Raw genomic sequence first — 12,007 nt, forward strand, 5'->3', positions numbered from 1 at the left:
TCACTCTTGGCATACTCCCGCTGGTATAAATACTTTCAGGATTTTGATAGTTATGCACAGTATCTGGGGTTGACATCTAGTAAACAAACAAAATAGATTACTACTACTACTATTGCTCTTTTATTTTTGTCATTTTAAATCATAGCTGCTGAAAGCTGGAGTGTGTTGATGTGAGGACCCAAATGCAAGGACACAGAGAGGCAGAGTTTAAAACAAGAAGTGACTGACAGAAATTCAATAAACATAATCCATGAAAAAGCCCAAAGGGAAAAATAAACAGAAATCCCAAACAGGTATGAGATAAATCCAGAAACACTGGGCGATAACTAGGAATTAAAGACAAACAGGGACTCGGAGTTAGGAGTAAACGATATAACACAACAGAGGACGAAAAAAGACTGAGTTCATTTATACAGACAGGTGCACTGAGGGGTGACCAAAGAAAGTGGAAACAACAGGGGAACAAGAGACAGCTGAACTAAACCTAGATAAGAACAGAACAGATTAAAACATAGTATAAAACAAATGGGGAGACCAAAACCACAAGTAGCCAAAAACAAACAAACAATACTACTAGATATCAAAACCAAAGCAAACAATAATCAAACACAGAACAAAGCAATTTGAAAAACTGGAACTTTACTCAAAAGTCTTCCGACTCAAAGACACGCGTTCATGATAATAATATGACCCTGTGATAATAGTCCAGGATACGGTGCTCCCACTTCCTGGAATAATCTGCAGAAGGAGTTGAAATTGTCAGAAGTGGTTAGCTTGGGGGAGTTTAAGTCAAATTTTAGAAGAACAAGAGAATACCTCTTTTAGTCAGTGCGACTGTTTTTAATGTCGCTCTTAATGACCTAATGTCGTATATTGTTTTTCACATGTTTGTGTGGAAAATTGCATTTGTTTTTAATTGTTATGTCATTATGTGGCGTATGCGTGTTTGGCTTTTGCTGATTTTTACCTGGATAAATAAAGGAATAATAAAATAATAACACATGTTAACTGGCCTGCATTTGTATAGCACTTTTCTAGTCCCTAAGGACCCCAAAGCGCTTCACACTACATTCAGTCATTCACCCATTCACACACTGGTGATGGCAGCTACACTGTAGCCACAGCTGCCCTGGGGCGCACTGACAGAGGCGAGGCTGCCTGACACTGGCGCCACCGGGCCCTCTGACCACCACCAGTAGGCAAACATGGGGTTAGTATCTTGCCCAAGGATATTTGGCATGCAGCCAGGAGGCAGCCTGGGATCAAACCACCGACCTTCTGATTAGTGGCTGACCTGCTCTGCCACCTGAGCTACAGCCACCCCCTATTCAATTTATCCTAATCGTATTAATAATAAGCAAACTAAGGTTATAATAATGGCTCTTCTTCCAGAAGACTATGGTGCAAGAATCTGTCAGGGTATAATTTAATGTGCAATGTGTGTATTAGTTTCCATGTTAAATACCCACTTTCAAACTTCAACAACAAAAACTGTAACCTATTAAGAATCTTTTCCTCACTGTCAAGTGGAATAATTTATAATCTATTGCAAAAAAACCCCAAAAAATTCTATTGAAAGTTACAAAATTTACCTCCACTTGTCATGGGCTGGGTCTGTGACCCGGTGTTTGAGTTCTTATATATTTTGGTATTCATTTGTGCCCTAGTTTAGTTAATCTAGTTAATTTCGAGGTTGCTGTTTAGTCCTTTGTTTCTTAGTTGTTTATGTCATCTCCTCCTGTATTCAGTCTCCCTGGTCCGTGCGTCTACCTGTCATGCGTCATGTCTGTGTGGTTATGTTCAGTTCAGGTCACGTCTAATCCCCATGTTTCCTGTTTTACTTTGAAAGTCTGTGTCTAATGTCAGTGTTTGTAGTTTCACTTTCCCTGTCCTGTCATTAGGTTCATGTGTATCAGCTGTTCCCCCTCATGTGTTTCCACTTCCCTTGACCATCCCTTATGTGTATTTAGTCTTTGTGTTTCATTCAGTCTGTGTCGCGTCGTCTGTGTTCCCACCCTCCATGTTTTCACGGCCAGTCTTTGCAGTCATCGTCATAGTTCTCCGAGTCTCCATAATTTATCACAGTATTAGTTTCCCAGTTAAGTTATAGTTTAGTCACGGTATTTCTGCTTTGTTTGAACTCTGTGTCATCAGCCATAATAAAGGCTCGCTTTCAGTTTAAGTTCACTCCCGTCTACTCACTTGTGTTCGCACCTGGGTCCACCACACACACCACCGCACGGCCTACGTCCACAGACCGTGACACCACTTAAGCAGAGCAGAGATGTTTAGCTGTCTTTCTTTAATGTTACTCAGATGTGACAGCCTGAAATGATCCTGTGCATTTCTCACCGATATTTTATTTTTTAGTCAATTGTCAAAGAACACAATAAACAGAGTAATCATAAACAGCCTATTCCTGCAGCATAGTGGAACATCATATTTCTCCTCATTAGCTTGTCCACAACATCTCGTCTACACTCTCGTCTAGACTTTTTGCTTATTTTGCTTATTTTGTGCGATTGTTGCACGTAAAGAGCTGCAACAATTGTAAACACATCCCGTTCAAAGGAATTGTCCTGTGTTTGGCATTACTGTGAAGATATCAGATATCACTAGAACATCAGCTCCAGCTTTTTGTCAGATTTTCTGTCCAAACATGATTCCATCTGTCCTTGACTTTCTGGCTCTTTTACACAAGTCATTAGGCTAAGAATACTGCAAGATTGATATGAGATAATTAACAATGCTACCATAATGGGAATACTTTTGTGTCCTTGTCACTGTTTGATTTTACGATAATCTCTTAGATTAGGATATTGAACATTATGATTATGCATGAGCATATGGGCTACTTCTACTCCGAACTGAGTTTTTGTCTCTGCTTTTTTTTTTTAAAACTTGTTTATATCTGGGATCTGAGCCAAGATTCAAGGTGAACGAGGAACACCCTTCATTTCGGTCTATATTGCATCCCAGCTGTTTCACAAGTCTAGGTAGTGAGACGTGTGTTCCATTTTCCACTAGCGAAGAGCATCGGGGGAGTTTGAGTACACATCTTTGTCATATTTGTACAAAATGCCTAAAGCTGTCTCACAATATGGCAGAGAAGAATGGACTGTAAAATAGCAAAGATCATGTTGTGCTCTACACCTAAAAAAATATTTATTTTGACACCAAAGAGCAGATAGAAAAGCAACAGTGAATAATTCACTGTTACATCACAGAGACAATCAAATTTAGATCAGCACTGCTAAGGAAATCTTTCCATGATGTTAAGACAACATTTTCCTCTTCGTGCTTTGTCGAGGCGCTCCAAGCGGGCCTATAAACGTGGCATTTTCTCCGCCTAACTCAATGCAGTGCCACCTTCAATTACAAAAAACAAGCAGTTTTGTTTATCCACGATTAGATCTGAGTATATGTTTGGCTGGAGTGTTTCTGGTCCGCCGCTGCATATTTGTGCTTCTGGTAATGGGGTTTAGTGAACCCCACAGCAGCGCTATTCTAGGCTCTGTTCCTAAAGGACTGCTGGTTCTGCTGGGACCCCCCTCGGCCAGTGGCATTGTTACCTGTCAACGGGGCCGCCTGACACAGTGGCAGATCTTTGTATACAAGGAAGTAAACAGCAGTGACACAGAGACACACCAGGAGCCAGAACAGTGGCTACAAGCAAAGCGGCAGCCGCAGAAACACAGATACGCACAGAAATACCAAAACGATAACAGCTTTACAGTACCAGTGAAGGCCATATAAACAAATTTCTGCTGCAGCAAATAAAGATGAATTATGTCACAGGTAGAAGCGGAGCGAGTCTTGTTAGGGTGAGCCATTTATTGTGCCAGATACATGCGAAATGACATGCAATTTGGCAGACTTGTCATCTGAAATGGGAAAAATGAGCCTTTATCAGCGAAGGTGGACCTCTTTGGATGGTGATGCAATTGAACACCATTATTTATTCACTGCATCTTCTCAGGAGTTGTCTGACTTTGTGTTACAAAGGTTTAAAATGATACTGCCGAAAGGCTTTTGTTTCAACGTCAGACCTGGTAGATTTAGAGCTTCTGGAAACTGGTTGCTGTTACAGTTATAAGGCTGTTATAAAGACTTTTTTTTTTAATACAAATAAAGTGAGAGCGTCAACCCAATGTGACAGTGTGAAAGGGTTCATTCATAGTTAGGCGTGTGCAGAGAATTACCAGCCAAAGCTGCGTCTTTCCTAGACTTTATTGAGCTTTACAACAAGTTTCAGCTAATTGTTTAGCGGTCTAGCAACAACTTTACCACCTTGTTTCACTTTCATCAATCTTCACGCATCAGTAAAAAGCTTAGGAGTTGGCAGAGATCTAAACCCAAGCAGCAATAGACTAAGCGCTGGATTTACAAGATTCTGATGCCTAGAAACTCCGTGCAAATGCCATATCACTGCTTTGTCGTAACAAGTACGCCGGTTATAGCAGTACTTCTTTACGACGTGAAGAATTGTGGCTGATTGAAATATATTTGACTTTAATATGCAAAAGCTCAGCCAATCTACTTCATAAGTATGCGGTGGGGACCTGGCACCATAAGCGAGCGTTTTGATTTAAATGTTCCTAAATTGTGATTGGAGCACAGAAATATGAGACATCCCCCTTTTCCGCTTCAGCCCTACTTGTAATGTACAGGCACAAATACTAAATTACTGATATAAAATATACCACAAGTGTTCTAAATTTGACAGGAAATAAATGTGTATTCATGAAGGACTTCATAAGTAGGATACTGTGAAGCATCGGATCATCGGAGCATTTAGAGAAAGTCCAGATGTCACTCTCTTTCTAAGTGTTCAAGGACCATAACTTAAGGCCCATTCTAACTAAATGTGTCTTACAGATTGACACAAGTAATGTGATTCCAAAACTGTTTATAAATTGCACTTTGATTATGAAAGGCTTTCCAAGAAAAGTACAAAAAGTACACAGATCATATATATGTATTCTTACCAATTTTTTGATTCATTAAATAGTTCCGGCTGCTGGTTGGTGGACCTAGTACTGTTGTGCACAACAAATGTGATTACAGCTCTCAGTTTTGATTAGCTCATCACCATTTCAAAGCACCAGAGAAAGGATGTCCAATCCTTGAATTTGACTTTCTGACTTCCTGATGAGAGCAGTCTCACTGGCTGCTGTGATTATTGATTTACTTGTGAGTTTACATGATGAACAATGGACTGTTTGTTGCTATTTTTTGCCAAAATTGTAAGACAATTAACTAATTATCTTTCTTTTAAGCTCTTTGAGTTGGAATATGTTCTACTTTTATATTAATAAGCATGATCTTAGACTGGATAACATTTTAATGTGAGATAATTTTTTTTTCATAAAGCCATCATATTTCCTGATATTTAATAGGCTAATGAATGTAATCATTAGACATATTTTGGTGGAAAATATGCACATTCTAATAAACAGCAGACACTGTGCATCATCCACGCTCTTATGTAAGCAGCGAGCCAGTTATGAAACAGCTTTGTGTAAACTGCCATCAGCATCTCACAAGTGAAGGGTTTCCCTCCCTAGCAGGTGCTCGGATTCTCAAAGTGCATCAGTGTCATTGTTTCCCTTTGAGGAGAGACTTCCAAAGAGCTCTCAAATTATATCAGGGAATGAGGTTTCATGTTGACACTGCCCCGAGACCTTGGGTAATGATCATGATGCTAAGTGTAAAGCCTGATGGGAATAATAAACTCCCTGCGCTTTAAGGGGGCTGAATTGAGTTCGTTAGCTCGACAGATGCAGAGAGGGCTTGATAAAGAAGGCAGGTCAAAACATCAAAAGGGCTCCCAATCAAATCAACCAAAGCTGTTTATGTAAAAGAGTGCTCTGGGATGAGGGCTGACCTAAATGAAACGCAGTGGGTAAAACTCAGAGATGGCTAACCTAGTTTGATGACATTAAAAGAAATTTCAGCCAGTCTATACAGGCATTAGTATACATATTCTTGTCTACTTTTGATTTAGAGTTTGAGGCATCCGAGCCTCTCTTCTTGCACACAGTGATTTAATTCATTATGTATGTTTGAATGCCTCTCCTTTTTGTGGAATATGTGAGTTTGATGCATCCATCCATGACCAGCCGCAGCCCATTTTAAGAGTTCCTAGCTTGTTAGGAGTCTTCATGAGCACTCTTCACACTTTCCTTTCTTTGCGAGTGCTCTTTGGACTGTAAAGCTACTTTATAAATCAACTTGTATGAATCATTTTGAAACTCACTTTTCTTTTACTCAATTAAGGAGAAAGCCCACAAAAGAGCAGCACTCTGCCCACCACATTCTCTCCTCAGTCTCATTTTCTACTGTCTCTTTTGTCTTTCTCCGTCCTCTCTCTCGTTCTCACCACTCTCCACCACTTCCCATTTCCCCCACCCGTCCCCCTTCTTTCTCACCCCATGTCCCGTGTTTGTGTCCCTGTACTCTGTATCCTCACTGTCTCTGTCTCACATGTATCCCCACAGCTCTCAAGGACAGCCGGTTCCAGCTGGTGAATTTCTCTGACAACGAACTGCGGGTGTCTCTGTCCAATGTGTCACTCTCCGATGAGGGACGCTATGTGTGCCAGCTCTACACAGATCCTCCTCAGGAAGCCTACGCAGACATCACTGTCCTAGGTAGGTGTGAGGACACATGTGTGAACCTCACGCGCACACAGTCTTTTGTTTTATTTTGCTCCATTATAGACGGTGAATATGAAATAATAGTAATCTTTGATCCTGTTATCTTTAGCAACTGAAACAAAATGTCAGCCAATTAGGCTCTCGCGGTGCTCAACAGCATAACGAAAAGGAGCAGATGCTGAAACTGATGGCTCAGACCGCGTTGGTTTTGGCAGCTGTGTTGACTATGTGAATCCCGGTGAATGTTGACTTGGCTGCTCCAAATGATTCCCTATTGAGAGTCAGCTGTGCCACACTTTGATGCTTTGGAGTGAAATTACTCTAGTTAAGCTTTATTATACATGCAGACATCCTGGGGGATTGAAAGGAATTAAAAGCACTTTAAAGTAATTACTCTAGTTGTACAATTGAAACCTAGCTGCAGTATTTCTGAACTAAGGGTTGCATTGAAGAGTCCTTGAAATAAGCACCCTGCTGACTTTTTTCTTTCAAGTAACTGAAGTTCAGCAAGTTTGCTGTGATGAGTAATACAAGGGATGAGGGAGAACTGTTCCCCATCCTCTTTTTACACCCATAGGTTCTAATCACATATGCTTGTTTAACATTAGCTTAAAAGAAATGCAAGGAGATAGATTCGTGACTCATGCTAGCTGAAGGTGTTAATGAATGCATCACAAACTCCTTTTACTCACCTAATAAAAAAAAAACAACAGTAATTGAGGTAATGTGGTTTGTTGGTCCGCCACTTGTTTGATGGATTGTCACGACACTGTGCAGATTATCACGCAACTCATATCAGCTACTTAAGCCCCTCTTGGGATGAATAAAATAAAAATGTGAGTCATATGACCTCTTGTGCAGGCACCTGCAGTGATTAAAATAAGCACACGTCCGTTCATTTAGACAGGTATGATATGAACAACTGCAAAAGCATCTGAAATGCAGACAAGCTGTTACAAATGAAAATATATTTTAGTCTGTAACAGCTTGTCTATTCTAGAATCATCTAAATAAAACTATATTTCTCATGTGAGTTGGTAGAAATCGTCAAAGTTATCAAATATACAAACGAGTATCAGGCTCCCATTTTCCAGATGGTATAACAAAACTTTAAATAAATGATAATTATATGATTTAAAAATATGAACCAGTTCACTATATCAGCATGAAATGATGATGTGTCACAACCTCACAGCAGAACAAACAAAAAAGATTTTTTTTGTTTTCAGTTGTTTTCTACTCTCCATAAGGTTAACATTCTAAATTAAAGCTTTGCTTGGATTGTGCATGCTTTCAAATGAGAACATGGAAAAGATTGGATCTCCTTAGACAATAACAGAACACTGCTTAATGTTAGCCTGTAGTTTATCCTTGCCACATTCACACAAGTTTCTTTTCTTTTTTATGAGAAAATAGAGTATTTCTGTTATTGCTTCCCCAAAAATCTGCGAAAAGACTAGATATCTGTCATAGCTGGTGAGGCAACATCATTTTCAACCTCTCACACTAACGGCTACTTTAAACTACTGTGGTGAGTCTTTTAAGTGCCTACTACGATGCCGTTGCTAGCATTCATGCTTGTGCATGCTGTTAATTGCCTTGTGGTGCACCTATGCAGTGCTAGCCACAATAGAAACAAACAAAATCCTGGCTCTTTTTTCCTTCTTGGATCCCCTTTATTTGCAGTAGTGTCTTTTTTTTGTTTGGTATATCTGTCGCTCAAGTTATTCCACTTCTTTGTATAATCGTGTCCATCTCCTTCCAAGAATTCGCTGAGATATGTGAGTCCTTATATTGAATCTATAATTATTATTCCTCATACTGAAGACACAATACTTGTAGTTTTGCCTCTGTACACCACCACAGTGGAGTGTAATTTCAACAATACGTGATTGAAGTGCAGACTTACAGGTTTAATTCAAGAAAAAATGTAAATTATTGGTCTAATTGACTGGCAAGTAGTCTCATGGCCATGTGAGGCCTATTCCCTTGTTATTTTATGACAAATACAGCAGACGTGCTGTCATTTATTGCTGTCATTAATTTAATTTTAAATATGAGAAATGTTAATGCCATTATTAGGCAGAAGACAATCAAAGTCCACAATTCGGAGATGCATTCATGAATGGAAATGCAGAGAGTTTAGAAGGTGAAAACCACTAATTACACTCAAGAGCACAAAGGTCAGGTTAGATCTTTGGACAAATGAAATACCAGAATGATGGGAAAAGGATGAAACCTGTTAGACATAGTGGGGGCAGCATTGTGACGATGCGACTGCTGATAGAAGAGATTCAACCAAATGCTGCAGACTGATCAGTACAAATGACCCAAAGTGTACTGCAAAAGCAACCCAAGAGTTTCTTAAGGTAAAGAAATGGGATATTGTTCAATGGCCAAATCAGTCACATGATCTGAGCTCAACAGAGCATGCTTTTCCATTATTTGATACAAAGGTGGCTGCAGTAAAGGGGTAGCGGAGCATCTCAAGGGGGAAACAACACTTTGTGATGTCCGTGGGTTCTAAAAGTTTTTCCATCCAAGTACAAAGAGTCTTTATGTTTATATTGATTTTGAGCCTCTGAAAATGGGGAACTGTGTATAACCAGTTTGTTAAGTTTGTGTGCTTCCATCACATATTGACTGATTAATTTATTGTGATGGTGCACAGATGCAAAACTACAAAAAAATGTAGTTTCAGTAAATCAGTAAAAGCTGAAACTTATGTATTCACTGACGATCAGTGTGAACAGGTAGCTTACTAATAGTGAGGAATAGTGACTTTACCCAGTATTTAAGTATTTGAAACTTTATTGTAAAGTTTTAATAGATTTTTGTCTGTGTGTCTATGTGCTGCCTCTGCCATTGTTCTGGGTCAGTCCCGCCAGGCAGCCCAATCATCGAGAGCCGCGAGGACGTGGTCAGCGAGGGGAACGAGACGGAGCTCACCTGCACAGCCATTGGCGGCAAGCCAGCCGCCTACATCAGATGGATGAAAGGGGAGGAAGAACTGACAGGTCAGTAGAATAACAGCCTCACCCAGTTTGTTTCACATGCTCCAGGCACTTCTTCTGTGAATAAAACGGAATTCTACTCCAAAACATTAATATGTGTTGTACTGATTATGTTGACTGACACATATAAGAAGATAATCCAGTCTGGCATACACAGCTGCAGAAAGACAGTGCTTGCTTTCTTTCTTTTCTTTTCTTTTTTTTCTTGTGTGTAACCCCCCTCCCACCCGTCCTTCAGCCTGTGCTGCCTGCTCAGCTCCACTATGTAATCAACAAACTATGCAACCGCAACTGCAAGACCTGCAATTCGGGCCTGTGTTATTTTTCTCATAAATTTTCGAAAACATTTGCCTTAAAGGCATTTTCATACTGTAATTTTCATTTCACAGATCCAAGTTCAGATTTAAAATTGCTTAAATATTTACTGGTTACACTCCGTCTCCTGATGGAATATGTTTTCTAAAGCTACTAAACTCTACATCTTTGTATTTTCTTTAAACCATCCATACATAGCAAACATGGTTATTTGCACATTTCTCCTCCATGCATTTTCCGCCTAAGGCCGGCTGTAGGCTGCTCAGAAACAGGGATGTAATGTGGAGTGGTGAGAAAGCCTTATTACCTCTCCGTTATGATTAGGGGGTCATCAATTATTCATGATATACTTATTATACAACTAGGGAGATATTCGTTTTAGTCATATCGTATTTACACAGAGTGGATGTCTCAGAGCTTGTTGTCAAATTATATATGTATTAGAATGGAGAGGATTCATTTGGCTTGTTGAGAGATGAAATATTTAGACAAGAGTGAATCTGAAGCTAAATGCCATCTGTGCCTCCAGTGTTCCCTACAGGAGTCGAAGTCAATTTCTGTTTATGAGTTGTTGAGTGTTGTGTAAGGAAAGAAGAGACAACAGGATGGTTAGATCAGTGAAATGCCCCTGACATGCTGAGCAGGGCTAATCCATAGTGGCAGTGGATACATAAAGAAAGCCAGAAAGTCACGTCCTCCTGTACCCAAGGAAACACAAATCACTTCTCATTATGGACGTGCTAAACAATTCATTAGCTCCCGCTCAGATTGAGATTCACATGCACACATCTCAGTAGTTTTATAGAATCTCTCTGATCATGTTTGTCTTACGTATGTATGTGGGCGAGACAGTCGTGCCGGTAATAAAGAAATCCTTGGCCTAATTTACACACTCTTTCAAATTGGCCGAATTGCTTCTGCAACCATTTATCATGCTGGCAGGTACGGGACTGATGGGCTGTGGCCTGCGAGAGACTCAGCACACAAAATGCTTGTTAGCATAAATGACATCTGCAGTGTTATTTCAAATGTAGTGGAGCCGAGTGCTCGTCTGCTGAGTACAGGAAGAGATCTGTTCTGTTGGACAGCTGCATTTAATGTTTTAATGCTTTTTTTCCAAATTTACAGGCGATCATGTGACGCCACACGCGGAAAATTTAAGAGGAGCTTTGAAAAGTAGCAGGCTTTGGATTTTATAATGAATTTGAAATATTCCATTTATTGAAAACACACTAAAAACTCAAAAGCTGAACTTTCAAGTTCAACTTTGAAAGATTTTGAATTAATATACAGTTTAAAAAATCATTTTGAAAAATTTGAATATCTTAACTGATAAAATAAAACGTTATTAATTTTTTTGCCCTTGTTTTTAATTTGATGCACTTGAGCTGGTTTATTTTTGACTTTTGGAACTTATATGAGCAAGTATTCCAAAGTCAAGGTTTACCTTTTTTTGGTATGTAATGCTATTCTGTCCCCTTTTGTTACTGAACATCCTGGCATCTAAATAACAAAAAATTACATTCGACAATATTACATCAAAAGAGCTGCTTTTAAAATATTTTAATAAATTCCCAATACAGGTCAAATAATCTATTTTTCACTGCTTGTAAGCTCGAGTACATTTCAGTATCACCGTAATGACGTATAGCTACCGTAATGCTTTCTATATATGTCAACACCTGCTTTGTCCTTTGAGCTATCAAAGATCTTTTAACCACTTATCTTGTGGCAAATTGGCACCATTAAATTTCCACCAAATTAACTATTATCTGTTCCTTATTGTGCCCTGTGGTGGCCTCGGAGACCTGCCCAGGGCATACCCTGTCAGCTGGGATCGGCTCCAGACCCTGAATTGGATAAGCAGTTAAGGAAATGGATTGATGGATGTTCTTTATTGTAATGGATGCAGAAACAAGAGTAATTTAAAAACCTGGCAATTCTCAGACAGGTTCTGGAGTAATGAGCAGTGTCTTTCTGTTTCTGATTTCTAAGCAAATTTATGGATGTTTATTTACG

At 39.5% G+C, this 12,007-nt stretch overlaps 1 protein-coding gene across 5 annotated transcripts in view; it reads left to right on the forward strand.

Moving 5' to 3' along the window:
• cadm1b (cell adhesion molecule 1b) overlaps positions 1-12,007 on the forward strand; it is a 171,354-nt gene that overhangs the window by 120,502 nt on the left and 38,845 nt on the right. For all 5 annotated transcript variants that reach the window (XM_080288866.1, XM_026191509.2, XM_026191510.2 and 2 more), the window contains 2 exons: positions 6,501-6,653; positions 9,539-9,676. In XM_080288866.1, the coding sequence (XP_080144992.1) occupies positions 6,501-6,653; positions 9,539-9,676 (291 nt within the window). The remainder of the gene's footprint in view (positions 1-6,500; positions 6,654-9,538; positions 9,677-12,007) is intronic.

Source organism: Astatotilapia calliptera, chromosome 14 (assembly GCF_964374335.1).
Source record: "Astatotilapia calliptera chromosome 14, fAstCal68.1, whole genome shotgun sequence".
Taxonomy (NCBI): domain Eukaryota; kingdom Metazoa; phylum Chordata; class Actinopteri; order Cichliformes; family Cichlidae; genus Astatotilapia; species Astatotilapia calliptera.